This window comes from Heteronotia binoei, chromosome 13 (genome assembly GCF_032191835.1).
Source record: "Heteronotia binoei isolate CCM8104 ecotype False Entrance Well chromosome 13, APGP_CSIRO_Hbin_v1, whole genome shotgun sequence".
Taxonomy (NCBI): domain Eukaryota; kingdom Metazoa; phylum Chordata; class Lepidosauria; order Squamata; family Gekkonidae; genus Heteronotia; species Heteronotia binoei.
The window spans coordinates 18,375,691-18,402,984 of NC_083235.1; the positions used below are offsets into that span (position 1 = coordinate 18,375,691).

Consider the following 27,294-nt stretch of genomic DNA (forward strand, 5'->3'; position numbering starts at 1 on the left):
AAATGTCTTCTTCCATTTCTTCCCAGCCCACCCAGAATGGCTGTCCCCAAGCCAGAAGAACTGAAGAAACTCCGGGAATCTTTCCAGGCCAAGAAACAAGCGTGTTTCATATTGGGTGCCTCGGGTGAAACTGGGAAGGAACTGCTGGCTGAAATCTTGAGGCAGAAAATATTCTCCACGGTGACGCTCATTGGCCGGCGAAAGCTGGATTTGGAAGAGCCACTGTACAGCAGTGTGGTAAGAGAGCAGTGCCAATAATTTCTGCTCATGATGAGAGTTTAAAAAAAAAAGGCGGGCTTGGTTAAAAAAAATTATAGGAGTGTGGGCAACCGTGCAGTTGGAGTTTTTGCCAACTTTGCCTTTAGTTGAGATTCACGTGGCAAAACCAGTTGCACTTAGTTCAAAGGCATAACCTGCACTTCTGCCGACCCACAGATCTGGGTGGGAATTGGCTTTGTTAAAATGTGTGCCACAATCCATTCTGTGTTGTTTGTTCATTGGAGTAGATTGATAGGAAAGCAGCCGTGCAGACCAGTGGGACTGATATTAGCAGGAGATTTATCCTTTACTGACTTGTCTTTGCTTTTAAGAAGAGCTTTTGACAATACTGTTTTCTTATTTTAAGCCTGCTTAACGTGATGAAGCTGTGTACATCTGTTTGTGGGATCATATGCTCAAACTTTAAAGTGGTCAAAGTTGAGCTTACTCATTTTGAGTAAGAAAAATGGTATGGGGGGATTTTAAGCCCCCCCCCAAACACCATGGTATCAATCTGCCTTGGGGCCCCTATTCACTTATACACAGGGTTGGCGCTGGGGCTCCCCTGCAAGGGAAGGCAGACTGGGAGCAAGGCCAAGCTGCCTCTTTCCTTCGCCCAATCGGGTGGGGGAAAGACGCCGCGAGTCAGTTGGCGTGTGGGGGTGCCTAGCAGTGCCCCATAGGCCATACGGGGCCCTAGGCAGCTGCCTACATGGCCTACTCCCACACGCCAGCCTTGCTTGTGCAACCACTGACTTCCCAGAATCTGACAGGACACATGGCAAACACCTGAAAGACGGTCAGGCCCTCATGAGAATAGCAGAATACAAATGTGATCTCTAGGTGAGAATCTTGTGGCTATAAAATAGTGATTGCAAAGCAAATCAGCCCAGGTGATACATCTCTGCTTGGCCCTTGCAACAATGGAAAAGTGAGTGCAAAAAACACCATATAGTTTGGCCTGAGAATGTGGCCCATTAAGACACATTTCTGTCAGATACCTGACAGGATCATCTCTGCTTTACGGCGGAAGCAACTGTTTTGTTATTGTTGCTTTACTAAAACATACACTGAGAGATCAGCCACTGTGGGTGTGAGGCATTCTCTTTACATTTATAAAGAGAATTTGTTTTTAAAAATGGATATAAAGAGAACACATAGACTGCTGATTTCTCAACCTATGTTTTAACAAAAAGAGTGATAATAGAACACTTGCTTCAGTCAAAAGCTAAACATGATCCTCTTGGGGATCTGAGAGAGATGAATCTTTATTGGGTCACACTGACTATTCTCATGCCAAAAGACTTAAGATAAAGGCTTGGTCTGGTTTCAGTGAGCAGAGACTTATCCTAATATTAATGTGGTCCGGGGGGGGGGGGGGGAGTCTTCCCCTGACGGAACACATTTTCCACCCGACAAAGACTCCTCACGCTGGCAGAAGGGTCCTAGCAGCTGAATGGAGTAGTAGGATCTAGCCCAGAGTCCTAATAGTTCTGCTAGAGGACAGGTAAATACCACCTGTGAATAACAGATGAAGAAGTACTTCTTCACCCAAAGGGTGATTGACATGTGGAATTCACTGCCACAGGAGGTGGTGGTAGCTACAAGCATAGACAGCTTCAAGAGGGGATTGGATAAAAATATGGAGCAGAAGTTCATCAGTGGCTATTAGCCACAGTGTGTGTGTGTGTGTGTATACAGAGTGTTGGACTGGATGGGCCATTGGCCTGATCCAACATGGCTTCTCTTATGTTCTTAACAGTGCTTTTTTTTCTCGGGTATTTCCCTTATCACTTGGATCCCATATGTCTGGAACTAAGTGAAGCCTTCTAAAATTGGGCTGAGGGAAGGTCTCACAAGAAAGTATGTGCAATTTGCCGTGTCGCCTTTTTTTTATCTAAACTTTTTAATGTTTGTTTGTTTTTTTACATTCTGGCTTACCTTGCGCCTCAATCCACAGAAGCAAGAAGTTGTTGACTTTGAGAAACTGGACGAGTTTGCCGCTGCTTTCCAAGGCCACGAGGTTGGATTCTGCTGCATGGGCACGACCAGAAGCAAAGCTGGAGCGGTGAGCCTAACTGGGAAGTAGGGCAGCACGTGATACGTAAAAGAAGCAAAGGAAGGCGGAGGGATGAGAGGGAGCCGGGAAATGAATGGAACATGGCTGTCCTAGGGGAATGGGCCAGGGTAGAGATAAGGACCTCTTTGCTTCTCACCAGGTCTGAGTATGAAACAGGAGCTCTTTGGACACTGGGTAGGATCCCAAGGCTCTGTGTGTGGTGCAGGATGCCGGGGCATTGCATGCCGGAACAGGCATGCTTAGTTTTTCCATTACTGCTGTGGCTGTTGTACAGCTTCCACAAGGCAGGTTTCCCTGTAGCTTCCCCGTGCCATTTCCCTGACGGTATAGCAAAACTATAGGATCTTAGTGTACAGCTGTGTAAATAAAAAAACCCGCTAAGAAACACCATACATTTTAAACAAGAAGACAGTGTAATGTAGAGGTCTGTGGTGTACTGACAAAACTTGCACATAGAACTTCCAATAGAAAGCATGTAGAAAAAAAAACGTAAACAGTTGAAAAGCAGTCTTTCCAATCACAAAGGAGTGACAATTTCCAATCACAAAGGAAATTGTGATTTCCCTAACAGTAGCCATTCCCCTTGCACTCCCAGTTATATTTTAGTTTTAGTTCCATTTAAAAAAAACCAAACAGACAAAATGTGTTAGAATGAATTCAAGATTTTCAAAAAAAATTATAAGTCTCTAGCACCTTTCATTAGGAAGATATTTCTCCTCCTCCCCCCCCCCCCCTATATCTGCAACAAAATGGCCTTAGCTCTCTGTATGGTAGTGGAAAGTGCTGTCAAGTCACAGCTGACTTCTGGCGACCCCTGGTGGGATATTCAAGATAAGAGAAGTTCAGAGGTGGTTTTCCACCCTGGTATTCCTTAGAGGTTTCCCATCCAAATACTAGCCGAGATTGACCTGGCTTAGTTTCTGAAATTGGGCTCTCCAGGTCAGGGTAGCTCTCTGTATACTTAAGAAAACAATATGTATTTCTTCCCTTTGTACTTTTTAAAAAAGTATGTTAAGCAGATAAAATCCAGAGAGATTTATTACCTTAAATAAAAACAAATAGTGCGATTGTAGTTGGTGCAATACTTTTCAATTGACTGAGGAAAAGGGTAGCCATTGTGGAATGAACATATTGCTTTTTACCTGCCTTGTCCGCTGGGTATATAAAAGACATTATCTTTGAGCTTTTTCTGCCTCCCCGCAGGCAGGGACAGTACTGGAGCTTTTGCCGCCCCAGGAGCAGCTTTGCCCTCTGCCCCTGACTTCCAGTTGGGGTGGGTGGAGGTGTGGTAGTGGATGTGCCCGGAGCTTGGCTCCAAGCATGCCCCCTGCTGCAGCGCCTGATCCGCCTCGGCTCCGCTCAGGCTTCCCACATTACAGGAAGCCTGATCAGGGTAGGGGGAGCACGACAACACTTGGGTAGCACACTCCTTGCAAGGAGCGTGGTATGCAAGTGCCATCCCCGGCTCCTCTCAGGCTTTCTGCGTTGCAGGAAGCCGGGTCAGGGAAGAGCTACAGTGCTTGTGTGCCTCGTTCCTTGCAAGGAGCACAGTACACAAGCGCTGGCCCCAGCTCCACTCAGGTTTCCTGGGTTGCAGGAATCCTGAATGGGATCAGGAGCATCACAGGGGAGAGAAGGGGCACCTGGCGGCAACACCCCCCAGGCAGGGTGGCGCCCAAGGCGGTCACCTACCCCATCCACTCCTAATACGCCAGTTCTGCCCGTATGCTGTTATGACAACATAGGAGTGGCTGTAAGATGGGATATTTAGAGAAGGACCGATTTCGCACTCAGTTTACCTCGCGGTCACGTTCCTCTTCTCTGCACAGCATCCATCAGATTTCCCACTATCTGTGCTGGAGTTACAGGAAGCGTCACGGCTCTCGCGCAGCAAATGGAAACCGCTAAAAACCAGTTTCCATTCGCTGTGCGAAAGCCGCAACACTTCCTGTAACTCTGGCGCAGATAGTGGGAAATCCGACGAACACAGCAGAGAAGAGGAACGTGACCGTGGGGTAAGCTGAGTGCGAAATCAGTCACCGTGAGGTTTTCCTAAGATTTTAAGGGGCTCTCTGAAGACATTTGGAAGGACTGAGCCCATTCCAAATCCAGTCTCGGGGTGTCAGCCTGTTTGGGTTGTATTGCGTTGTCTCCATTTCGGCTCATGGCCATCCTATGAGGTAGGTTACAGAGAGATATTCTGACTGACTCAAAAGACAGCCAGTGGGGATTTGAAGCCACGTCTCACCAGTAAGCATAAGAGAAGCCATGTTGGATCAGGCCAGTGGCCCATCCTGTCCAACATTCTGTGTCACACAGTAGCCAAAAAACCCAAGTACCATCAGGAGGTTCATCAGTGGGGCCAGAAGCCCTCCTACTGTGCCCCCCCAGCACCAAGAATACAGAGCATTATTGCCCCAGACAGAGAGTTCCAACAATACGCTGTGGCTGATGGACCTCTGTTCCATAATAAGAACATAAGAGAAGCCATTTTGGATCAAGCCCAAATCTTAGGCTGGCCGAGGGCTTTGCATAGTCTGCGAGCAAAAGTCACAGGCTGTCCTCTGCTGTAACAGATGGAGAAGGAAGCCGTTCACTTAATCACCATTTGGAAGCACAACCTAGCAAAAAAAGGCAGCCGAACTGTGTGTCAAATTTGCTGGCTTTTTACCTTGTGCACCAGTGGCTTATTCTGCTGCTCTGAAACACTTTTGAGACTGCAAGATCCTAGGGGGTGTAATTCTAGCAAACAGTACAGTGAGTTTGGATCAGTGATCAACTTGTGCAAAGACTGCAGATCTTCCATGCTGCCCCCTTCCTGTAGCAGTCCTTTCTGACCTTGGGAAAGGTTTGTGGACTAATAGCCACGTGGATCAGTGGGCTGTAGTGACAATTGAGGCAAAACCACTCCCTTCTTCCGTCCATGGAGCCGTGCAGAGCTCAACAAATGGAAGACAAGGACGAGAGCTATTTCCTCCATTTTTCCTCCTCTTGTTGTGGCTGTTGCTCCACATGGAACCCTTGATTCTGACCACCAGCTTTCCCAGGTTTGGCAAGGACATCTGCAGGAAAGGGACAGCATGGAAAGTCTGTGACTGTCAGCAGTTCGCTGGATCCAGCTGCTGGTTGTCATCAGCGACTATAGTTTATTACACAGTGCGTGGTCTTAAATATGTTATAACCAGGGCTTTTTTTGGGCAGGAACACAGTTCCAGCTGGCTTGGCATTAGGGGGTATGGCCTAATATGCAAATGAGTTCCTGCTGGGCTTTTCCCATTAAAAAGCCCTGTGTTAAACAATGGTGATGTCAGGGGTGTGGCCTAATATGCAAATGAGTTCCTGATGGGCCTTTTCCATTAAAAAAGCCCTGTGTGGAACAATGGTGATGTCGGGGTGTGGCCTAATATGCAAATAAGTTCCTGCTGGGTTTTTTCTGCCAAAAAAGCCCTGGTTATGACCTATTGTGAACACTTGTGAGGCTTCCCCCCCCCACAATCCAAGTGACTAAGTGTTACTCTCTCCACCTATCCAGGCTGGCTTTGTGCGGGTCGACCGGGATTATGTTCTGCACTCTGCAGAATTAGCCAAAGCTGGTGGGTGCCGCCACTTTGTCCTACAGTCAACAAAGGGTGCAGATGCCTCCAGCTCTTTCCTTTACCTTCGAGTTAAGGTACGTGTGAGGGGTGAGTCTCTAATCAGGGGGCTTCAGGGTCAGATAGCGGACAGGAGGAATGCCTGGTTTCTGCCTGGCTTTCCATTTTAACCTTCTGGCCTCCCTGCCAACATTGCCCAACGCTGCCTATCCATCTGCCTCTATGGAGCACTGATATTACATGCTTTAATTGACTCCTTTCTATCTGCCCGACTTAAGGACTTGCATTCTATTATTTATCTTTTGCCATCTTTTAGTTGCTTTAATTGTTTAGCTGTTTTTAAGACAATTAACTGTTTTTTAATGTTTTAACTCTGTTGTTACCTGTCCTGAGCCCGCTTGCAGGAAAGAGATGGGATAGAAATCAATAATAATAATAATAAGTTTGTCCTTATGTACCTGAGTTCCTCCTGTTTGCATAGCTGCCACACAGAATATTAGCAGAAAGTACAAAAACCTGGCCATCTCCAGGTCTTCGTCGTGTTCACAGTTAAGTAACAAAAAAAAGGGGTGAGATTAGTGTCATTGTGGAGGGACTCTCACAGTTTGGAGACCCGCCCTAAAAGGTCTTAACTGATGCTGTTACCCCTTCAAAACTTTTACTAATCCCATATTCTTATTTTTTAATTTATTTTATTTAATTTATATCCCGCCCTCCCCACCAAAGGCAGGCTCAGAGTGGCATTTTGTTCCTTATGCCCTCATATGCTACAGTCAATATCCCAAAACTGTTTCTTCCTGGCTACCACTGTTTCATCTTGTGTACACAGTCAACCTCCTGTGCTCTGAATCCTTGTCTCCAGTACCATGACTTTCCCTGAGGGTGATTGCAGTAAGCAGAGTTGTATGCTTTTGGAGTTTAGCCCCTGATGAATTCATAGGCCGGCTTCCTACTCATGACCTGTGTTCCCTCTAAGCTGAGTTAGCATGAACCAGCTCACAGATGTTTAGCCTCCAGCTGACACATTTTGGTCTTAGCTCGGGAAAATTGACTCCAGAACACACTAATTTATGCAGGAGCTCACAACTTTAATGCCAGTAGCTCACAACTTTAATGCCAGTAGCTCTCAAAATTAGAATTTTTGTTCACGAGACTGCAGCTTAGAGGGAACATGGCTCGTGACCTGTAATGTTTGAGTATGAAACCAAATGCTATAAGCGTGGGTGTGTCTGAGAGTTTGTACCTTATATTTGGTTTTCTGTATTCCGCCCCCCGCACAGGGCGAAGTGGAGTCCAGGATCAAAACAGTTGGATTTGACCGCTACTCCATATTTAGACCAGCGTAAGTATTCATAGATGTGGACATGGAGATAGATGGGAGAGGACCTTTTATGACCCAAGCGGGGCTTTTTTTGTAGCAGGAACTCCTTTGCATATTAGGCCGCATCCCTCTGATGTAGCCAATCCTCCAAGAGCGTACAGGGCTCTTCTTACAGGTCCTATTGTAAGGTCTTGGAGGACTGGCTAAATCAGGGGTGTGTGGCCTGATATGCAAAGGAGTTCCTGCTACAACGGGGGTTTTAGCCTGAATCTCCCGCATGTGTTATGTCGAAATAATAAACCTAGATCACAGCAGTCACTGTGAATACAGTTCCAGAAGGCTTAATCCTGGGGCGTCAAACTCATTTGTTATGAGGGCCGGATCTGACATAAATGAGACCTTGTTGGGCCGGGCCATGTCAGGTTGGGTCGAGCCATGTGTATACCTATTTAAGATTAGGTAGCAGAGATATAAATTTTATAAAGAAAAAAGACAAACACAAATATATAGAAGAAGAAGAAAGCTGCAGATTTATACCCTGCCCTTCTCTCTGAATTGGAGACTCAGAGCGGCTTACAATCACCTATATCTTCTCCCCCTACGACAGACACCCTTTGAGGTGGGTGAGGCTGAGAGGGCTTTCACAGCAGCTGCCCTTTCAAGGACAACTGCGATAGCTATGACTAACCCAAGGCCATTCCAGCAGGTGCAAGTGGAGGAGTGGGGAATCAAACCCGGTTCTCCCAGATAAGAGTCCACATGCTTAACCACTACACCAAACTAGTTTTTTAAAAACTTAAAACATGCTTAAAACGGTAGCACTCATTGGTCTTAAAGATGCTTTCTTTGTATATCTCTCATGGGATCTAGGAAACTGGGTAAAGGAAGCCCTGGCTCTTTCCTTTCTTCTTCAGGGGACTATAAACTTCAGCCAATAGAAGGACGAGATGCTTGGCCCAATAGCTCTTCTGTGCAGTTGAGAGAGCCTGGTAAAGCAGGCTCTCCCTCCCCAAGGGAGGAGCCTCAGCCAATGGAAAAAATAGAGGTTTTGCTCTGTAGCTCTTGTGAAATTAAGGAAGCCTTGCAAAGCAAGCTGTTATGCAAAAGGAAGCAAGATACAGGAAGAAGGAAGCAGATGACAGCCAGTTGCCTGGGAGCCTGACAGAAGCCCTCCAGGGGCCTGATTCGGCCCATGAACAGCATGTTTGACACCTCTGGTTTAATCCAAAGGCTCTGATCTTCTGTTTGTATGTCCCCCTTTTATCTCTCTGTACACTTGTCTGCCTCTCCTACTCTCTTTTCTGTAGTGCTCAGAGTGGCATTTACAGGTTTGGGTGAAAGCGAGTGACCAAAAGTCAGTGTCGTGGCTGAGTAGGGAATGTAATCCTGACCTTCGTGGCCCGAGTTCAACACTCCATCCATGTCGCTTTTGCTGAGCCACTTTCTCTCCATCAGTGTTCCCTTCACTTGCTATTTGCACAACATGACTGTTGTCAGTTCTAGAACAACACAGGAAACAGCCTTGTAAACTAGACTGGGCCTAGGTACCATTTTGTGGGTGTGGGTGTAGGGTGTGTAGGTCTTGTTGGAGAGGGGGGAATCTATTATTCTATTATATTTCTGGGTCATTTGGTCCTCACTGCTCTTGGTGTTGCTGGGAAACGCTGGCAATGTCTTGCCTCCTTCTCACCCACCTGCATTGTGTTTCTCCACACACTTCTCCCATCAAAGAGGCCATAGCTGTTGTCCATTATTTTCCCATAGGACAATCATTTGGGGCAGAATGGAGAGACAGCGTAAAACTGGGGGGAAGCTGGCTCTTGATCCACCTCTCCTCTCTTGCAGAGTGCTGCTGTGTGATCGTCAGGAGTCTCGTCCTGCCGAGTGGGTAACCAGAAAAGTCCTTGGAGCAGTCGCTTATGTCTGCCCCACATTGTACTCCATCCCTACGGTGACTGTGGGTCGAGCAATGGTGAACAATGTAGTGATGCCTGGACGTGATAACCAGAAGGTGGAAATTCTGGAGAATGCAGACATACATGCTCTGGGAAATATTAAATAGTTGGGAGGCTTGTTCCTGAATGATATATCTTGTGGAAGGCACCCCTATCAATCCCAATGACCCATTCTGGCTTATCTTTCTTCTTCCCCAGAGGCTACCCCTCAAATAGTGAGGTATTCCTTATTTCCTGGAAACCATTCTTCCGTATTTCCATGGTAACCCAGAAAGCCACCATATTTATTATGGCTGCCATTTTGAATAACATGGGGGATTTTCCTAAGTTAATTTGAGTGGTTTGTGGGGATTATAAAAAGTTGCCAAACAGGTCTTGGGGGTGGGAGATATGCCATTTTTGGGGTTACGGTTCTTTGGTGTGACCCACTACAGATCTGTAGTTTTGTATGAATTTTCTGTTCCCATCATGCACTGGGTAAAAGAAGACACCTAAGTGCCCATTTCTTGAAGGTCAGCTATGTGCTTTCCTGCTGTTCAGGACTAAGCCCAGCTCTCCTCACAGCTAGAATGTGTGTATTTGGGAAAAGTTAATAGACACATAAGCAGGTGGTGAAGACCTTTTCTGTGATCAGGCTTAAATACTGAAAACGGAGTCTGTCTGGCAGAAAAGTGCCTAGAAGAAGGATGAGAAAGGCTGACCCCACTCGCCTTGCGTGCTTTAAAGTGTGTTATCTGCACCTCTTTAGATGTCATCCAGGAAGAAACATGTTTAAAAATACTCTTCTGTTGCAGTGATATATAGTTGGTATCTAAGACATTGAGGAGGCCTGGCTGTGAGCATTGCATGATTGGAGCTCCCAGGATCTTTTCTTCTTTTCTTGGGGGGGGGGGGGTGAGTCAAATCAAAACCTCAAGGGGAGGTGGAGTTAAACCTCAGTACCATTTTTTCAATCTGAAAAAGGCCCTAGGAAGTCACTGTTCACCTACTGTGGAAGCATAGGTGCTGATAATGGGTGGAATTCTAGCAGGAGCTCCTTTGCATATTAGGCCACACCTCCCTGATGTAGCCAATCCTCGAAGAGTTTAAAGGGCTCTTTTTTTGTAAGCTCTTGGAGGATTGGCTACATCAGGGGTGTGTGGCCTAATATGCAAAGGAGCTCCTGCTAGAATTCCACCCCTGCCCAAGAGGGACAAATAGTGGCTCCCTTTTTATCAGGAAAATGGGATTGTGGGATGGGTTAACAACTACACACCTCACACCGTAGTCCCAATCCAAATTGGCTCCATGCTCCCACCACTTATAGAAGGAGAAGTACTGCGAGTTCTGTTCACAAACCTCTGTGCATCACACCTGAGACTCTGCCCCAGTAGGTGTTTCTTCTGGGATGCAGAAACTGTTATCTTTAAAGTTTTGGATTGTCCAGATCTGATTAATCATTTCATACTGAGCTTGTAGAATGTTGACCTGTCTCCTCTTATACCAAAGGCATAGCTTTAAGATTAATGTACGCTGATGCCAAAGGGACGTAATTAACAAATGATGCTTTTTTTCAAAATCTTTCATTTGTTTATAAGGACATAAAGTTTTAATATAAAATCTCTATATGTTTCTGATAACGCGAATGTAGCTTCATTACCAGGTTTAGTACTATTGTATGTTCAGAGGAAGACTTCTCTTACAAATAGGGTAATCAGAGAAGAATTTTGTTACAGTGCTGAATGTAACTGTTATCACTGCTCCAAAATATTCTTCTATGCACTGATGCTATATGAGAGGCATTATAGAGGGCCATTTCATACCTGAGTTTATCCCTATACATGTACACTGGTGTCAGATAGGGGGAAAGCTCATACTGTGGTATACACAGCAGGACTAGGATCAGAAACCAGAATCGCTGGGTGCCTACTGAGGTCTGTGCTCCAATAGGAGCTTGCAAGACCTTTCACCCGTCCCTCCTTCTCCTTTGTGCTGAAACTGCTGATTGGTCTGCTCACTAAGTGAGAGAGCATTGAGTAGAACAAAGACAAGATGAAGATTTTACTTTTCTCCTCCCTCTGGGCCATACTGCAGACTGAGACCAGAGGGACAGAAGAGATGGGTGGGGCAACATGAGGTACTTGGGGAAGGGGATTTATTTTTTTTCATGGCCCTGAAAATCCGGAGCCAACACTTATGCACCATCTTCTGTGATGATCATGCAAGCATCTTCCATAATACACTCAGGGAAGATAATTTTGGCTAAATATTCCATGTGTGTGTATAGACACACACACACACAGGGCAAAAATAGAAACATGCAAGGCTTTTTTTTTTCCTAGCAGAAACTCCTTTGCATATTAGGCCACACACCCCTGATGTAGCCAGTCCTCCAAGAGCTTACATTAGGCCCTGTACTAAGAGCCCTGTAAGCTCTTGGGAGGATTGGTTACATTGGGGAGGTGTGGCCTAATATGTAAAGGAGTTCCTGCTACAAAATAAGCCCTGGAAACATGTATGATTGTCATTTAGAATTATATGCATTCTTGGGGAAAGGTTGTATGCAAAATCACCTGCAAATCAGGAAATTGTGGGTAAGGGCGTTCTTGCCATATGTAAACCTGTGCCTTGTGTGCCAGCACTACCTTAGTTTTGATACTTGGGCAAAAGGTTTTTGAAGGGAATTTTTGTGCAGGAATAAGCTGCTTGAAACGGTTCAAGGGTAAATAGAATGGTTGAAAACGAAATAAATTCTGCCAGCCTAATATTTTTTTCATGTTTTTAAAAACAGACGTTAAGTTTGAACATAATAGATATGTGTATGTTTGCAAATAACTCAAAATATACCCATCCCACTCCTCTGGCTTAGCCTTTTACTTTAAAATCAGTGTCTGTACTATCTTGAGAGTGGCTGGTTTCAGAAGTTCAGGTCATTTTATTTAACTGCATGCTACAAATTTTGATAACCAAAGTGAAAAGAGCAACCATTACATAACCATTGAACTGACAGTTCTCAGGAACAACGGAACTTTGCTGACTAGCACTGGGCTTTGATTCACAATTCTGCGTTGTTTGTGAAACCGATTTTGTAATGCCTTAATACACTGAAAGCTTCTGAAATATCTTAAGTGGTTGTTTCCTATGGAGCCCATCGATTGAATAAAAAGTCATTTTAAATGATGACTTGTTTTTACTGTGTCGATAATAAGTCACACTTCAGTTTGTAGTTGGGTACCACACCGTGAAGCCTCTACTAGAAAAATATATTGACTTCTTGGGGAGGGGGGTTGTTGTGTTTTCACACTGCTTTAAAGTTAACAAGTAATTAAAATATAATTGGAATGCCTGGTTGTTGACTCTGCTTCCTCTTCCCTCACTGATAGCATTTTATAAATATTTTTTCTTGCTTTTCCCTCATAATATGCCCCGAGCAGGCTGAAGAGTATTCATCATAAATATATATGTTTTTAAAAACCAGCAGAGGTTGGGATCCTTCTGCTCTGAGAACCGGAAATGTTCTAACTTTAGAAAACTATCCTTGAAAAAGGAATATCAGACCTCAATAATACATGTAAAATAAAAACTTGGATTGGCAGATGCCATTGCTTCTCGTTCACACTCAGCTCGTGTTACCTGAGTGGGCAGAGAACCCCCAAAACAACAGTTCTGTGGATTGCTAATGGGTAGAATTCTAGCAGGAGCTTCTTTGCATATTAGGCCACAAACCCCTGATGTAGCCAATCCACCAAGAGCTTACAAAAAAGAGCCTTGTAAGTTTTTGGAGGATTGGCTATAGCATGGGGGTGTGGCCTAATATGCAAAGGAGCTCCTGCTAGAATTCCACCCCTGCACATCTGTGCTAAAAAGAGAATCCCACTTTAAACTATTATATTTTTTATTTATTTTATTTTTTATTTTATTTTTATTATTATATAAAAGAGCAGGGCAGATTGAGGATGTGCAATCTTAGTTAAATTCCTGTCTTTAATTTTTTTTTTAAGCTAAGGATTCTAAAAGCTGAAGTTTGCATCTATATTGTAAATATACAGGGCTTTTGTTGCAGCAGGAACTCCTTTGCATATTAGGCCACACCTCCCTGATGTATCCAATCCTCCTGAAGCTTACAGTAGACCCTGTACTAAAAGTCCTATAAGCTCTTGGAGGATTGGCTACATTGTGGGGGGGTGGCCTAATGTGCAAAGGAGTTCCTGCTACAACAAAAGCCCTGTAAATATACAATTTGAATATACATTGACTGTGGTGTTCAGATGGACTGTAGCCTTACTTAACTGGAATTCTTGGGTCAGCATGATCCCAGAACATCAGAATTAGTGACACCTTCATTGTTTTGCCCTTAGTGTCTGTTTACTGAACTTGAAAACTTTCCTCCTAAATATTACTTAACAGCCAGACCTTATCTTCCTACTCATCAAGTGCTTCATTGCTTCCTTCACATCCTTGTTCCTCAAGCTGTAGATCAGCGGATTAAGCATCGGAATCACCAGAGTATAGACCATGGAAACCACCTTGTCTTGGTCTTGGGACCCTTTGGTCCTTGGCTGGGCGTACATGAAAATGGCGGTGCCATAAAAGAGACTAAGAGTAGTGAGGTGTGAAGTGCAGGTAGAGAGGGCTTTTCGGCGCCCTTGGCTGGCATGGCCTCTGAGGACATTCCACAGGACTCGTGTATATGAGACGAAGATGATTGCTGTGGTGACCACAGCAATGACGCTTGTGGAGGCAAACAGGATCGCTTCGGAGAGATGGGTGTCGGAGCAGGAGAGCTTCAGGACAGCGGGGATGTCGCAGAAGAAGTGGTTTATCTGGTTGGGGCCATAGTAGGACAAGCGGAAAGCGCCAGTAGTCTGAATGATGGAACCAAGAAGGCCACAACCGTAAGCCCCGAGAACCAGCTGGAGGCAGCACCGTTGGGTCATGAGCAAGGTATAGGTCAATGGGTGGCAGATGGCTAAGAAGCGATCGTACGCCATGGCCGCCAGGAGGAAGCACTCGGCAGTCACCAGGGTAGTAAAGCAGAACATCTGGGTGGCACAAGCTGGCAGGGAAATGGTTGCCCTGCTCCACTGCAACTGGACCTCCAGTGCTTTGGGCGCAATGACGGAAGAGTAACAGAGGTCCAAAAAGGAGAGGTTACTGAGGAAGAAATACATTGGGGTGTGAAGACGCTGTTCAGCTCGGATCAAGGTGACCATCCAGCCGTTGCCCAGCACTGTGAACATGTAGAGAAGAAGGAAGACACTGGAAAAGAGAGGACCCAGTTCAGGCCTTTCAGTAAAGCCCAAGAGGATGAAGGTCGTCACCATGCTTGCGTTCTGACATTCTGCAGAGTTAAGGCTGGGCCTGAGGGCTCTGTGTGTGAAGCCATAGCATGATGATGAGATACAAGCTTAGAAGCAATGCTGGGAGAGCAACAATACAAAGCTGGTTTCTTTATTGCAATGCCAAACAGGGCTTTTTTTGTAGCAAGAGCTCCTTTGAAGATTAGGCCACACCCTCCTGATGTAGCCAATCCTCCTGGAGCTTACAGTAAGAAGAAGAATTGCAGATTTATACCCCACCCTTCTCTCTGAATCAGAGACTCAGAGCGGCTTACAATCTCCTATATCTTCTCCTCTCACAACAGACACCCTGTGAGATGGGTGGGGCTGAGAGGGCTCTCGCAGCAGCTGCCCTTTCAAGGACAACTCCTACGAGAGCTATGGCTGACCCAAGGCCATTCCAGCAGGTGCAAGCGGAGGAGTGGGGAATCAAACCTGGTTCTCCCAGATAAGAGTCCACGCACTTAACCACTACACCAAACTGGCTCTCCTAAGAGCCCTGTAAGCTCTTGCAGGATTGGATACATCAGGGGTGTGTGGCCTAATATGCAAAGGAGTTCCTGCTACAAAAAAAAAAGCCCTCATGCCAATGCAAAAGAGGTGATTCATCCCCCAGGTTGTACAAACCAGTTCTCTCCCAAAAAGGATAGCAATTAACTAAGTTTCTGATGACACATTTTGCAATGTACTCTGGCTCCACGTGCAAGCAGGTTTGCCATTTGAGCTTTACGCCTGTTCACAGCGCCTCTTTGATTCTGCAGATAGAAGGACAAGAGCTACAGGCTGCACTAGTGAAAGGGCACTGATTGGACGCTAGGCAAGTAGCAGTCAGGGTCAGCCCTGCCACTAGGCAAACTAGGCCATTGCCTAGGGCACCAGCCGTCTGGGGGAGCCAGATTAGGTGCTCCCATGTGACTCGGTGATGTTATCAGTGCAAGGGGGGGGTATCGGACGTTAGCCTTGCCTTGGGTTGCCAGGTCCAATTCAAGAAATATCCGAGGACTTTGGGGATGGAGCCAGGAGCAAGGTTGTGACAAGCATAATTGAACTCCAAAGGGAGTTCTGGCCATCATATATAAAGGGAAAGACCTGAATGATTTTTGGGCCTTTGGATGCTACAGCATTAAATCAGTTGAAATCAGTGCAAAAAGTATGGTTCTCGGGGCTCCTTGGAGGAAGTCCCAGCTAAAATGGATTAAAATTTGAAGACCTTCTAAGTGAGAGCACGAAGGATGCACCGATTTCCAGTTATCTTCAGACAAAGCCAGGAAGGTGAGATGTTTCCAGGGCTTTTTTTGTAGCGGGAACTCCTTTGCATATTAGGCCACACACCCCTGATGTAGCCAATTCTCCTGGAGCTTACAGAACTCTTAGTACAGGGCCTACTGTAAGCTCCAGGAGGATTGGCTACATCAGGGGTGTGTGGCCTAATATGCAAAGGAGTTCCTGCCACAAAAAAAGCTTTGACTGGATTTGTAATATTGTGACAATAATTGAATGCACTGTTAGAGTTTTCTATGAGCTGCGTTGAAATTGCAAATGTAGAAGGGGGATATTCATGCATATTTATATTTTATTTCTTATTTATTGTTTTTCTTTCTTTCTTTCTTCATCTCTGAGTTCTTTAAAACCAAATAATTTTTAAAAAATAAAAACTGGGTCCAAACTTCTCCCAGATGGGTATTCTTGAGGCCAGGAGGCAGGAGATGGAACAGGAAGAAGAAGAAGAAGATAATGGATTTATATCCCGCCCTCCACTCCGAAGAGTCTCAGAGCGGCTCACAATCTCCTTTACCTTCCTCCCCCACAACAGACACCCTGTGAGGTGGGTGGGGCTGGAGAGGGCTCTCACAGCAGCTGCCCTTTCAAGGACAACCTCTGCCAGAGCTATGGCTGACCCAAGGCCATGCCAGCAGGTGCAAGTGGAGGAGTGGGGAATCAAACCCGGTTCTCCCAGATAAGAGTCCGCACACTTATCCACTACACCAAACTGGCTCTCCGGGGAGAGAACTGGGAGACGAAGTTCCGAGAGGCCGAGTGTCAAATCTGGATTCCCCAAGTGCGCATAATGCGTGAAATGGCCATGAAATACATCCTGTTGTTCAACAATGCTATATGTTTATAAATGTTGAAAGTGAGAAATAAAATAACGTGCATTAACTGATCTGAGATGCTCGCATTTGATATATCTACAGTGACATCTTTGCAGAGAGGTGATAAGTGGCATGGACTTATTTTGCAAGTTGTCCTGAAAAGAAAAGTAGGTTCACAAGCGGGGGTTCCCCTTTTTGAAAGTTTGAGTACAACTGCTCTAACCGCCCTACGCCACACGAGTCTTTCTTCACTGGGTTGTTTTTACTGCAGAAAAAAAATAAATAAATGTATCACTACTTCTCGAGATGGATGTGTGTTTTTAAGTTTCACCATTGGATTTTTCAAAACAGAAAGGAAGGAAAGGAAATATTCAGTAACACAACAAATTATAATATTGCACAGGAAAACAGACCCTCAGCTATTCCAACCACAGCCACTGGGAAGTTTCAAACTCACCTCTCCATGACTTGGAAGATAGTTATTACAATATCTGAAAAAATAAGAGAAACTTCAGAATCTGACAACAGAGAGAATCATCATCTGATTATTTCTAATTTCATGTTTTAAAAAGTTATCATTAGATTAGCTTTTTTTTTCAGATGAAGAAGGGGAAAACAGACTGAATCCAAACATCCCTTTCTGCTAGTGGAAGAAGAAGAATTGCAGATTTATACCCCGCCCTTCTCTCTGAATCAGAGACTCAGAGCGGCTTACAATCTCCTTTGTCTTCTCCCCCCACAACAGACACCCTGTGAGGTGGGTGGGGCTGAGAGGGCTCTCACAGCAGCTGCCCTTTCCAGGACAACCTCTGCCAGAGCTATGGCTAACCCAAGGCCATTTCAGCAGGTGCAAGTGGAGGAGTGGGGAATCAAACCTGGTTCTCCCAGATAAGAGTCCATGCACTTAACCACTACACCAAACTGGCTCTCAAATGGGAAAGACATTCCCATTTGCACAAGAAATTGGTGGAGACATTTCTGCCAATCTTTTCCCATGGTGAACCCCCACACCCTAGTCTATGCCATACCTAAGAGCTCCCCCCCCCCCGCCTAAGGCCAGTGCATGGGAGTAGGCAAAGTAGGCAGTCACCTAGGGCGCCACCTGGCCTAGGGGGCACCACTGGGCACCCCCTCCCAACGCATGACTCTGGCTCCTGACCACTGTCACCTCGTCCTCTCCCATCACCAAGCTGCCTAAAACAAAGTTAAACCACCCTCCTCTCCCCGATATGTGACATGGCCTCCCACCTCATCCTATCCTGCCGCCTTCCTTCCTGGTGTGACCAGCAAGCACTTATTCTCACAATTTTTTAATAACTTATCACATTTTTTTTTTAAAAAATTAAAAATCAGTAAATTAAAAATGTGAAAAGTTTCAAGTTTGATGCTCTTCATTTTCCCTATTTTTTTTTTTACTAATGGGGGGGCCACTAGTGGGTGATTCGCCTAGGGCACCAGAAAGCCTAGCACCGGCCCTGCCCCTGCCTCAACTCTCCGAAACAGGCTTGGATAGGATAGTGGGCTCCAGCAGGAAGTGAGGCGAGTGGGAAATATTTACCTGCAGTTCTTTGGATGTAGCCAACTTTCTAGGTAGGTACACTTTCCCACTACACACAATATGTAATATTTCACGAACTACAGAATTTTTCTATAGAGAATTTCCGCATTGATAAGTGTGGAGGCCAGACACTGAAATCAGTGTTCCGGTTGGGTAGAACTTTTTTAATCACTCAGTTACTGAAGTCATACAGATGCAGAGATACTAACATCCAGGGGTCGTTTTGTAGAAAAATAGGTAGTGGAGCTCATCCAGGGATTGTTATGCAGCTGCACTACTATTCAATGGACAAGGTGGGAAGGAGAAGGTGGAACTGTCAGAAAGGTTCAGGAGCTGTGCTCCTGTGAGCTCCCGCTGAATCCGAGGCCTGCTAATATCAATGATGTGATAGCTTGCTTTCTTTTTGAAAAGCTAACCGTGTGAGATGGGACGTTGGATGAGATGAACTACTGGTCTGAACCTGCAGGGCTCTTCTGATGTTCTTGTGACAGGTGGAGTTCAAGGAGATGAGGCAGCTTAAGCTTAGAACAAAATGTTTTGTGAAGTTTGTTCCCAGTGTCTAGTTGCAGATGTTGATCTTTTAGCTATCTGTGAAGGATTGCATATCTCCTACCCTAAATTCTCTATTCTCTATTGCATTTACCAGATGGGATCTTCTCTAGAGAACATCATTGCACCCTAATAAGAACATCAGAAGAGCCCTGCTGGATCAGACCAGTGGTCCATCTAGTCCAGCATTCCGTTTCACACAGTGGCCAGCCAGTTCCTCTGGAAATACGACAACATGGCACAGAGGCTGAAGCCTTCCCCTGATGTTGCCCCCTGACACTTGAATTCAGAAGATTTATGCCTCTGAATGGGGAAGTTCCCCTCAGTCACTGTGTTTAGTATCCATTGGTCGTTCCTATGGCCATCATTACATCCTCTGGCAGTGAATTCTACATTTCAGTGACAGACAGGCCAGGGTGTCAGCTTGCCCAATATCAAGTGGGCCCTGTAGGCCCCTGATGAAGTGGGCCCCTCTTAAACATTAGACAATATGTCAAAAATGTTAATGACCCTTTTAGTAGATTGAAAATATACTAGAAGTCCCAATATTATTACTGTAATGCAGCTAAAATTTACATTGTATTTAGAGTTGCCAGCCTCCAGGTGGGGCCTGGGGATCTCCCTCTTTTGCAACGGATCTCCAGTTGTCAGAGATCAGCTCCCCTGCAGAAAATGCAATCTGTATTTGCATTTAGTATCTACTGTATACTGCCAGTAATATGTACAATATATGTGCACTGTAATTACTACATATATATACATTTGTTTCGCAAAAGTTTTAATTGTATCTTTTTCCACTTATGTATTTTTTGAAAATGTTATTTATTTCTTATACAAATTAAATGATCGCCTTATAGTTGTGGGTGGGCCCCCTATGTCTCCTGGCAACCAGTATTTTTAGACCCAGTCCACCACTGGTTGTGATCCACATATTTAAACTCAACCCCACTATACTAGCATGTATTTAGAAGCCTGCCATCCTGCTATAAAGCATCTTACTCAGAAGTAAGTGTTGCACAGAGTTCAGTGGGGTGTATTTCTAGGTACACACACTTCGGAGTGCTGTTGAATGCACTACTCTAATATTGAGCTGTTAAAGCAATTTAACAAGTGACTCTGACTTTCAGTTTCAAGCATCTGAATTTCAGACATCAATCTTACTTCGGCTATAATGCATATTCCATTAAAAATGGCCATCTTCCGCCTTAACAGTATTTATACATGCGCGCAAAGTAGTGTTATGAGAAATCCAGTGGCACCTTTAGTGCTTTGTTTGGAAACACTGCAGTCCTAAATAACACAGCCTTGGCATTTCTATACAGAGTTTTTACAAAACATCATGAACTGGTCCATGAATGAAGGAAAGCTGGTGGAGCAGAGGAAAAGGTATCCATCCTATACCCTAACTTGTCTCATAGTGTGAAAAAAAACAGAAGAGAAAGCCCTGAATTATCCATCCCTCCATTCTGGTTTTTTGTTTAGATGGGAACCAATTCTCCAGATGGCTGGCTAACGATATTAAGAACATAGAAAGAGTACTGCCGGAACAGACTTGCTGGATCAGGCCTGTAGTCCGTCTAGTCTAGCATCCTGTCTCACACAGCGGCCAACCAGTTTCTCTGGAGGGTCAACAACCGGGCAGAGAGGCCATGACCTTCCCCTGATGTTGCCTCTTGGTACTGGTATCTGTTAGCCACTGATAGACCTATCCTCCACAAATCTAATCCCCTTTTAAAGCCATCTATAAGAACATTAAGCAAAAGAACCTTGCATTTTTTAGGGAGAAGTAGCAGGATAGGGTGGGTACTCAAGTGTTCCCTCTAAGCTGAGCTAGTGTGAGCTAGCTCACGGTTTTTTAGCCTCTGGCTCACAAATTTTTGTCTCAGCTCAGGAAAAAATGGCCCCAGAGCAAACTAATTTACGCAGTAGCCAAATCATTTGCTGTCAACTGTAATGTCAGTAAGCTCACAGAGTAGAATTTTTGCTCACAAGACTCCACAGTTTAGAGGAAGCGTTGGTGGTACTTATGGGATCACTGACTAGATATTTAGAAGCTCTGTTCAGTTTGCCAAAAGGATATTTCATCCCCCCACCCCAGATACTCAGCTGATCCTCCAAAATAATGCTGTGGTTATGAGTCTTACCTTTTTGTCTGTGGGATGTCTAGAAGGGACCGATCGCATCAGCAGAAGATGAACAATACTGTAGGTGGCTAGGAAAATTCAGTTCTGATCTTCTCACATGGGAATCCTAGTAGTCCCTGTGTGAGATCTGCCAAAATGTTCAAATCTTCCACAACCTCTCTTTGCCTAGCGGCACAGTGAATTTAGATGTAAGCTTCAGCTTTTATGTCTCCTTCTAAAAACCAGGGAGGGATCACTTCTGGAAAGCAGTGACTCTCGACCAACCCCAGAGGACAAGTTAATGTCAGTTTGAAACTAAAGGGGATGTAGTGTCTTGGAGCGAGGTTTGGTCCAGGGGTATCTGCTGGTTATCTCCAGATGCATCCCGGGAAAATCTGATCAAGCCCTCAGCCATCCGACCCAGTTTTAATCGAGCTCTGTGAAATATTCCATACATTAATGCTTCATTTCTCTGTTGGATTTTATGTGCCTGAATGCCTGAATGGAACTGTGGAGCCCTAAGTGCTCCATAGAATCTACCTAAAAGCCTAATTACTCAAGATAATTGATTCCAGCTATTGCCCAGAGGATGGAATAGCTTCAAGATAATGGCATTGACTGTGATACTACCATGCTGATGTCACATGCAAGAAAAAGTATGTTAAATATATGACATTGTCGTATAGTGAATCAGCCCACTGGTCTATCAGGGTCATTCTTGACTACTGTGATTGGCAGCAGCTCTCCAGGGTCTCAGGTGGAAGTTTTTCATAAAAGCCTGTGATCCCTTTAGCAGGAAATGCTAGGGATTGAACCTGGGACTTTCTGTAATTAAGCAGATGTTCTGCCACATTCTCAGAGCCAGTTTGATGTAGTGGTTAAGTGTGTGGACTCTTATCTGGGAGAACCGGGTTTGATTCCCCATTTGCACATGCTGGAATGGCCTTGGGTCAGCCATAGCTCTTGCAGAGGTTGTCCTTGAAAGGGCAGCTGCGGTGAGAGCTCTCTCAATCCCACCCACCTCATAGGGTGTCTGTTGTGCGAGTGGAAGATAAAGGAGACTGTGAGCCACTCTGAGATTCGGAGTGGAGGGTGGGCTATAAATCCAATATCTTCTTCTTCATAACCTCTCCCAAAATATTTATACTTAGAATAACTTTTTTCCAAGTCCTTTTACTCAGCTTCACACTGTGGAACTGACAACACATCAAGGTTCAATTCAGAATTTTTTTAAAAAAATGTGAGATCGGCTCTTGGAAGTCCTCAGAGTTCTCTCCTCATGAGAACATCAGAAGAGCCCTGCTGGATCAGACTAACGGTCCATCTAGTCCAGCATCCCGTCTCACACAGCGGCCAGCCAGTTCTTCTGGACAGCCAACAACAGGGCATAGAGGCCTTCCCCTGATGTTGCCTCCTAGCTCTGGGATTCAGTGATTTAACACCTCTGAATGTGGAAATTCACCTCAGTCACCATGGCTAGTAGCCATTGATAGACTTATCTTCCGCAAATCTGTATAATCCTCTTTTCAAGCTGTTTTCCTGTGGCCATCACTACATCCTCTGGCCCTGATGTAGCCAATCCTCCAAGAGCTTACAGAAACAGAGCCTTGTAAGCTCTTGGAGGATTGGCTACATCAGGGGGGCGTGGCCTACTATGCAAAGGAGCTCCTGCTAGAAATCCACCCCTGCAAGTAAGGAAAATGAGAATGTATTTAAAAAATCTTTTTGTCTGAGCAGCTTATTTTTCTTTCTTGGTTAAAATTTCCATAACCAGGTAAACTTCAGCAGGGAATTCAATTTCAAATATACAAAAAACATGTATCTAAAATGCCATCATATAGTCCCCAAATGTCATCAAACATGAACCTAATGATTCCCAGCATGGAATGCATGGGTATCATAGTTTCACCACCGCATTTCCTGACACCCATTTGCTCCTTCCAAACACCTCTTACCCATATCAAAAAGCTAATCCCAGCTTTCTTTAAAGCATGCCAACAATCACAGTAACAGGCTGATCAACACATATACCCATTGGTGGAATTCTAGCAGAAGCTCCTTTGCATATTAGGCCCCCTGATGTGGCCAATCCTCCTTTTTTGTAAGCTCTTGGAGCATTGGCCACATCAGGGGTGTGTGGCCTAATATGCAAAGGAGCTCCTGCTAGAATTCTACCCCTGCATATACCTGTGGCTCAATGCTTATGTATCTGTGGACCTCTAGAACTAGAGAATCCCCCGCATTATGCTTTGTATTCCTCTTCTACTCTGAACCTATATATACATTCATCATGATTTAAACTCAAGCTTAGAGGTAGAAAAAATATTTTACTTACTATCTAGATTCCTATGTAACTCTCATGGTTTCCCTATGTACTGGTGGCTATGAAGATTTGGGCCCCAGTTAATAAATTGCCCCATTAATAAATTACTCAGATGTATTGTAGCTGAATTTGTTTTAAGGATAGTCAAACTTTATTTTTCTTTTATTGTGTTTATGTTTGAGGGTCTGCTTGTGAAATAAGCTGAATTCAGCCAGCTTTGAATCAACCAAGAACATTTTATTGCAAGAAGAAACAACCGCAGAGGAGCACAGGCAAAACTGCAACTATATACAATCTGACCATGGTTAACCACACCCCCTAGCAGGCAACAGTTACTCCTATTGGCTCACTCCAGAATCCTTCATTTGCATCTCTTTGTTACAAGTTGTTACATGCCTAGCATGTTTGGTGTAGTGGTTGAGTGTGCGGACTCTTATCTGGGAGAACCTGGTTTGATTCCCCACTCCTCCACTTGCACCTGCTGGAATGGCCTTGGGTCAGCCATAGCTCTGGCAGAGGTTGTCCTTGAAAGGGCAGCTGCTGGGAGAGCCCTCTCTAGCCCCACCCACCTCACAGGGTGTCTGTTGTGGGGGAGGAAGGTAAAGGAGATTGTAAGTCGCTCTGAGACTCTTCGGAGTGGAGGGCGGGATATAAATCCAATATCTAGCATCCTGATTGGCCAGTTCTTCCAGGCTTCAGGATCCTGATTTGCAAGGAGTGCCTGTCTCAAGCTCAGGCAACAAGAACCCAGTGAGATGCAATGCATAACACACACACCCCAAGTTAGGACTGTACCCAGTCACATACATAATCCTGTAGGTATTGGGGGTGAGCCCACACGTGCTGGGAGTGCTGCAGTTCCGTAGCTGGCTCCAGTGCAGCTGGAGCAGTCACCCTGCAGGGAGGAACAGTGTCCAAAGGAAGTACCTCACACAGAGGTACAGAGTTCTGTGGGTCCTCCACAGCTGGCTCAAAACTCTGCCCCGCATTGTCCATTTGGGGGGGGGGGCGTGGAATCAAAGCCACCAGTATGGAAAATCTGGAGTTCTTAGGAGGAGGAGCCACTGGAGGTTTATAGTCCATGGCAGCTGGTGGCATCGACTCCAACCACCATTGGTGTAGTTGGTCGACATGGCAGTGCTAGATTCTATTGTCCTCAGTCACAACATGATAGGAGACTGGCCCCATGGCCTTGATGATGGTGACTGGAATCCAAACTGGGCCATCCCCATAGTTCCGAGCAATACCGTGTCTGCAGGTTGGAATATCCTGGGAGTTTCAGGTGTCTCCCAGTGCAGTTGGCAGTTGGACATCAGGTCTAGATGCAGCCTGTCCAGCAATGTGGTTAGCCTCCAGCCCATCAGTAGCTCTGCCTGGTGTAATGTGTTGCTGCAATAAGAAGCCTGCCAGCCGCATATGCCAGTCCCTTGTACATTTCTCTTCAGGGAATCTTTGGTTGTTCTCACCATGCACTCTGCTTACCTATTGGTTGATGGGTGGAATGCAGCCAGTGTTGTCTGCTGGATCATATTGTTTTCAATGAACCACGGTGTGTGTGTGTGGTCTCCCAAGACTGCATAGATGCCTGTTGCATAGCTGGGCATGACTCCTGGCACAGTTGGCAAGATCAAACCCAGGCTTCGTGTTGTCCAGTCCTGGCCACCACACATAGCTCTGTACCAGAGCCTTCATTCTCACGATTCCAGGATGTCCCACATGGAGTGCCTCCAAAACTTACTGTAGACGTTTGGGTGGAATTATTACGTGGTTTCTGCAGAGCAGACATAATTTGTGCGTGGACGGTTCATGTTGTCTTGATTGGAACAGCTGGAAGTCTGCGTCGAGGAAGCCTGCTGGCTGCCGCCTCCACACCCAATTCAGAACACGCGCAAGAGAATGGACCTTGGCCAAATGGGCAGCCTCATCGGAAGTGTGGAGTGGAGGTTTTGACAGGTCCTCCAGAAGCATGATGCTGAGATCCAGAGACTGCTCGCTGGATAGTACAGGAAGTGGCGGATGGCTGAGGGTGTCAGCATGTCCCAAAGCTTTGCCAGGTTGATGTTGCACAGTATACTCAAAGGTGGAGAGAAAGGCCAACGTGCATGCATCATGCATGGAGATAGGAGCTGAGGAGTTTGGCGGTCTGATGCGAACAGACCCAACAGCAGCTTGTGGTCAGTAACTATGGTGAAGTGATGGCCGTACACGTAATCATTGGATTTTCAAACTCCTGCCTCAGTAGCCAGTGACACTTTATCAATCTGCACATAATTATGGTCTGCTGAAGATAGGATTCTGGAGCAATACGCGATGGGGGCCTCCTGCCCATCCTGCAACGGGTGGCTGAGAACAGCGCCAATGTCATATGGCAACGCATCACACAGAAGCACAAGCGGTTTCTGCTCATCAAAGAGGATGAGCATACTGTTTGAAGACAGCAGCTCCTTGACAGCAGAGAATGCCTTCTATTCTTTTGGACCCCAAACCCATGGTCTCTTGAACTCCAAGAGTCTGTGCAGAGGCTCACCCAAGGATGCCTTATGTGGCAAGAAGGAATGGCAGAAGTTCGGGAGACTGAAGAAGGACTGGAGCTCCTTTTCTGATGTTGGAGAAAGTGCGCTTTGGATGGCCTTCACTTTGGCGGTGGTTGGGTGAATGTCATCGATGTTGATCAGGAACCCGAGGAATTCAACCTGTGGCACCCAGAAATGGCAGTTTTCCTGCTGCACTTTCAGGTCAGCCGTTTGTAGTCTCCAAAGGACCTCTTGGAGGCGTTCAGTCAGACAGATGGAGTCAAAGGATGGAGGCATTCAGTCAGACAATCATCAAAGTAAGAGATGATACCTGGAATTCCCTTCCTTAGTCTTTGAAAGATGACCAGAGCCATGCTCACCCTGAATTGTAAACACTTTACCTTGAAGGCACCTTCATGGGTGATGACAGTCTGGGCCTCAGAAGAAGAAGAAGAATTGCAAATTTATACCCCGCCCTTCTCCCTGAATCAGAGACTCAGAGCGGCTTACAATCTCCTATGTCTTCTCCCCCCACAACAGAAACCCTGGGAGGTGGGTGGGGCTGAGAGGGCTCTCACAGCAACTGCCCTTTCAAGGACAACTCCTGCGATAGCTATGGCTGACCCAAGGCCATTCCAGCAGCTGCAAGTGACAGAGCGGGGAATCAAACCTGGTTCTCCCAGATAAGAGTCTGCCCACTTCACCACTACACCAAACTGGCAGTAGCTTCATCTACAGGCAGCTGTTGGTATGCTTGTGGCAGGTCTGTCTTGGGAAAGATCTTTCATCCAGCCAAGGACATGAGTAGATGGCTCACTACCGGAACAGGATAGGCTTGTCACTGAAACACCTTGTTGATGGTGCGTTTATAGTCCACACGGATGTGGACAGTCCTGTTTGGCTTGATTGGTGCGATGATTGGTGTTTCCCACTGAGTGTGGGACACTGATTCCAAAACCCCTTGAGCGATTAGTCAATTGAGTTCGGCGTTGATCTTGGGCTTTAGCGCGAATCATAAACGGCAAGCCTTAAGCCACACCAGCATCACCGTTGGGTCAAGGTCAAAAGATACTGGAGGCCCTGTATAGTGTCCTAATGACCCATCAAAGATGTCTGGGAATTCAGAACAGATGGAGTCAAAGGATGACTGGCTGATTTGTTGGACACCTGTGACGTGAATACCCAACACCCAGTGGTGGACTGGGCAGGGTGTCAGCTTGCCCGATGGCAAGTGGGCCCTGTTGGCCTTTGGTGAAGCGGCCCCCCTTAAACATTAGGCAATATGTTAAAAATGTGAATGATGTTTTTAGTAGCTTGAAAATATAGCTTGTATCATTACTGTAATGCAACTAAAATTTATGTTGTATTTAGGGTTGCCAGCCTCCAGGTGGGGTCTGGAGATCTCCCGCTTTTACAACTGGCAGAGATCGGCTCCCCTGGAGAAAATGCAATCTGTATTTACATTTAGTATCTACTGTATACGGTAATACGGTAATATGTACTATATATGTACACTGTAATTACATATACATATATATATGTATATATATATATATATAGCAAAAGTTTTAATTGTACCTTTTTTCCGCATGTATTTTTTAAAATTTTTA

At 45.5% G+C, this 27,294-nt stretch overlaps 2 protein-coding genes across 2 annotated transcripts; one reads left to right on the forward strand and one right to left on the reverse strand.

Moving 5' to 3' along the window:
• Nucleotides 1–31: 31 nt before the first annotated feature.
• LOC132581606 (oxidoreductase HTATIP2-like) lies at nt 32–12,530 on the forward strand. Its single transcript, XM_060252936.1, has 5 exons — nt 32–237; nt 2,219–2,326; nt 5,871–6,008; nt 7,212–7,273; nt 9,098–12,530. Exons 1-5 carry the CDS (start codon nt 37–39, stop codon nt 9,312–9,314), a joined length of 726 nt encoding a protein of 241 aa, XP_060108919.1. The 5' UTR covers nt 32–36; the 3' UTR covers nt 9,315–12,530.
• A 1,050-nt stretch (nt 12,531–13,580) lies between these two features.
• On the reverse strand, nt 13,581–25,981 carry LOC132581885 (olfactory receptor 5AR1-like). Its single transcript, XM_060253305.1, has 3 exons — nt 25,699–25,981; nt 17,076–17,109; nt 13,581–14,556 (listed from the first exon to the last, which is right to left on the reverse strand). The coding sequence occupies exons 1-3, from the start codon at nt 25,979–25,981 to the stop codon at nt 13,587–13,589; spliced, it is 1,287 nt and encodes a 428-aa protein (XP_060109288.1). The 3' UTR covers nt 13,581–13,586.
• Nucleotides 25,982–27,294: the final 1,313 nt, after the last annotated feature.

Coding starts and splice junctions, on each gene's coding strand:
- LOC132581606 (XM_060252936.1), top strand. CDS start 37: ATGGCTGTCCCCAAGCCAGAAGAACTGAAGAAACTCCGGGAATCTTTC. Junction 2,327..5,870: donor CCAGAAGCAAAGCTGGAGCG/GTGAGCCTAACT, acceptor CCACCTATCCAG/GCTGGCTTTGTGCGGGTCGA. Junction 7,274..9,097: donor TACTCCATATTTAGACCAGC/GTAAGTATTCAT, acceptor CCTCTCTTGCAG/AGTGCTGCTGTGTGATCGTC.
- LOC132581885 (XM_060253305.1), bottom strand. CDS start 25,981: ATGCCTCCATCCTTTGACTCCATCTGTCTGACTGAACGCCTCCAAGAG. Junction 17,110..25,698: donor GCCACATAAGGCATCCTTGG/GTGAGCCTCTGC, acceptor TTATTTTTTCAG/ATATTGTAATAACTATCTTC. Junction 14,557..17,075: donor ATCTTCCAAGTCATGGAGAG/GTGAGTTTGAAA, acceptor CTTCACACACAG/AGCCCTCAGGCCCAGCCTTA.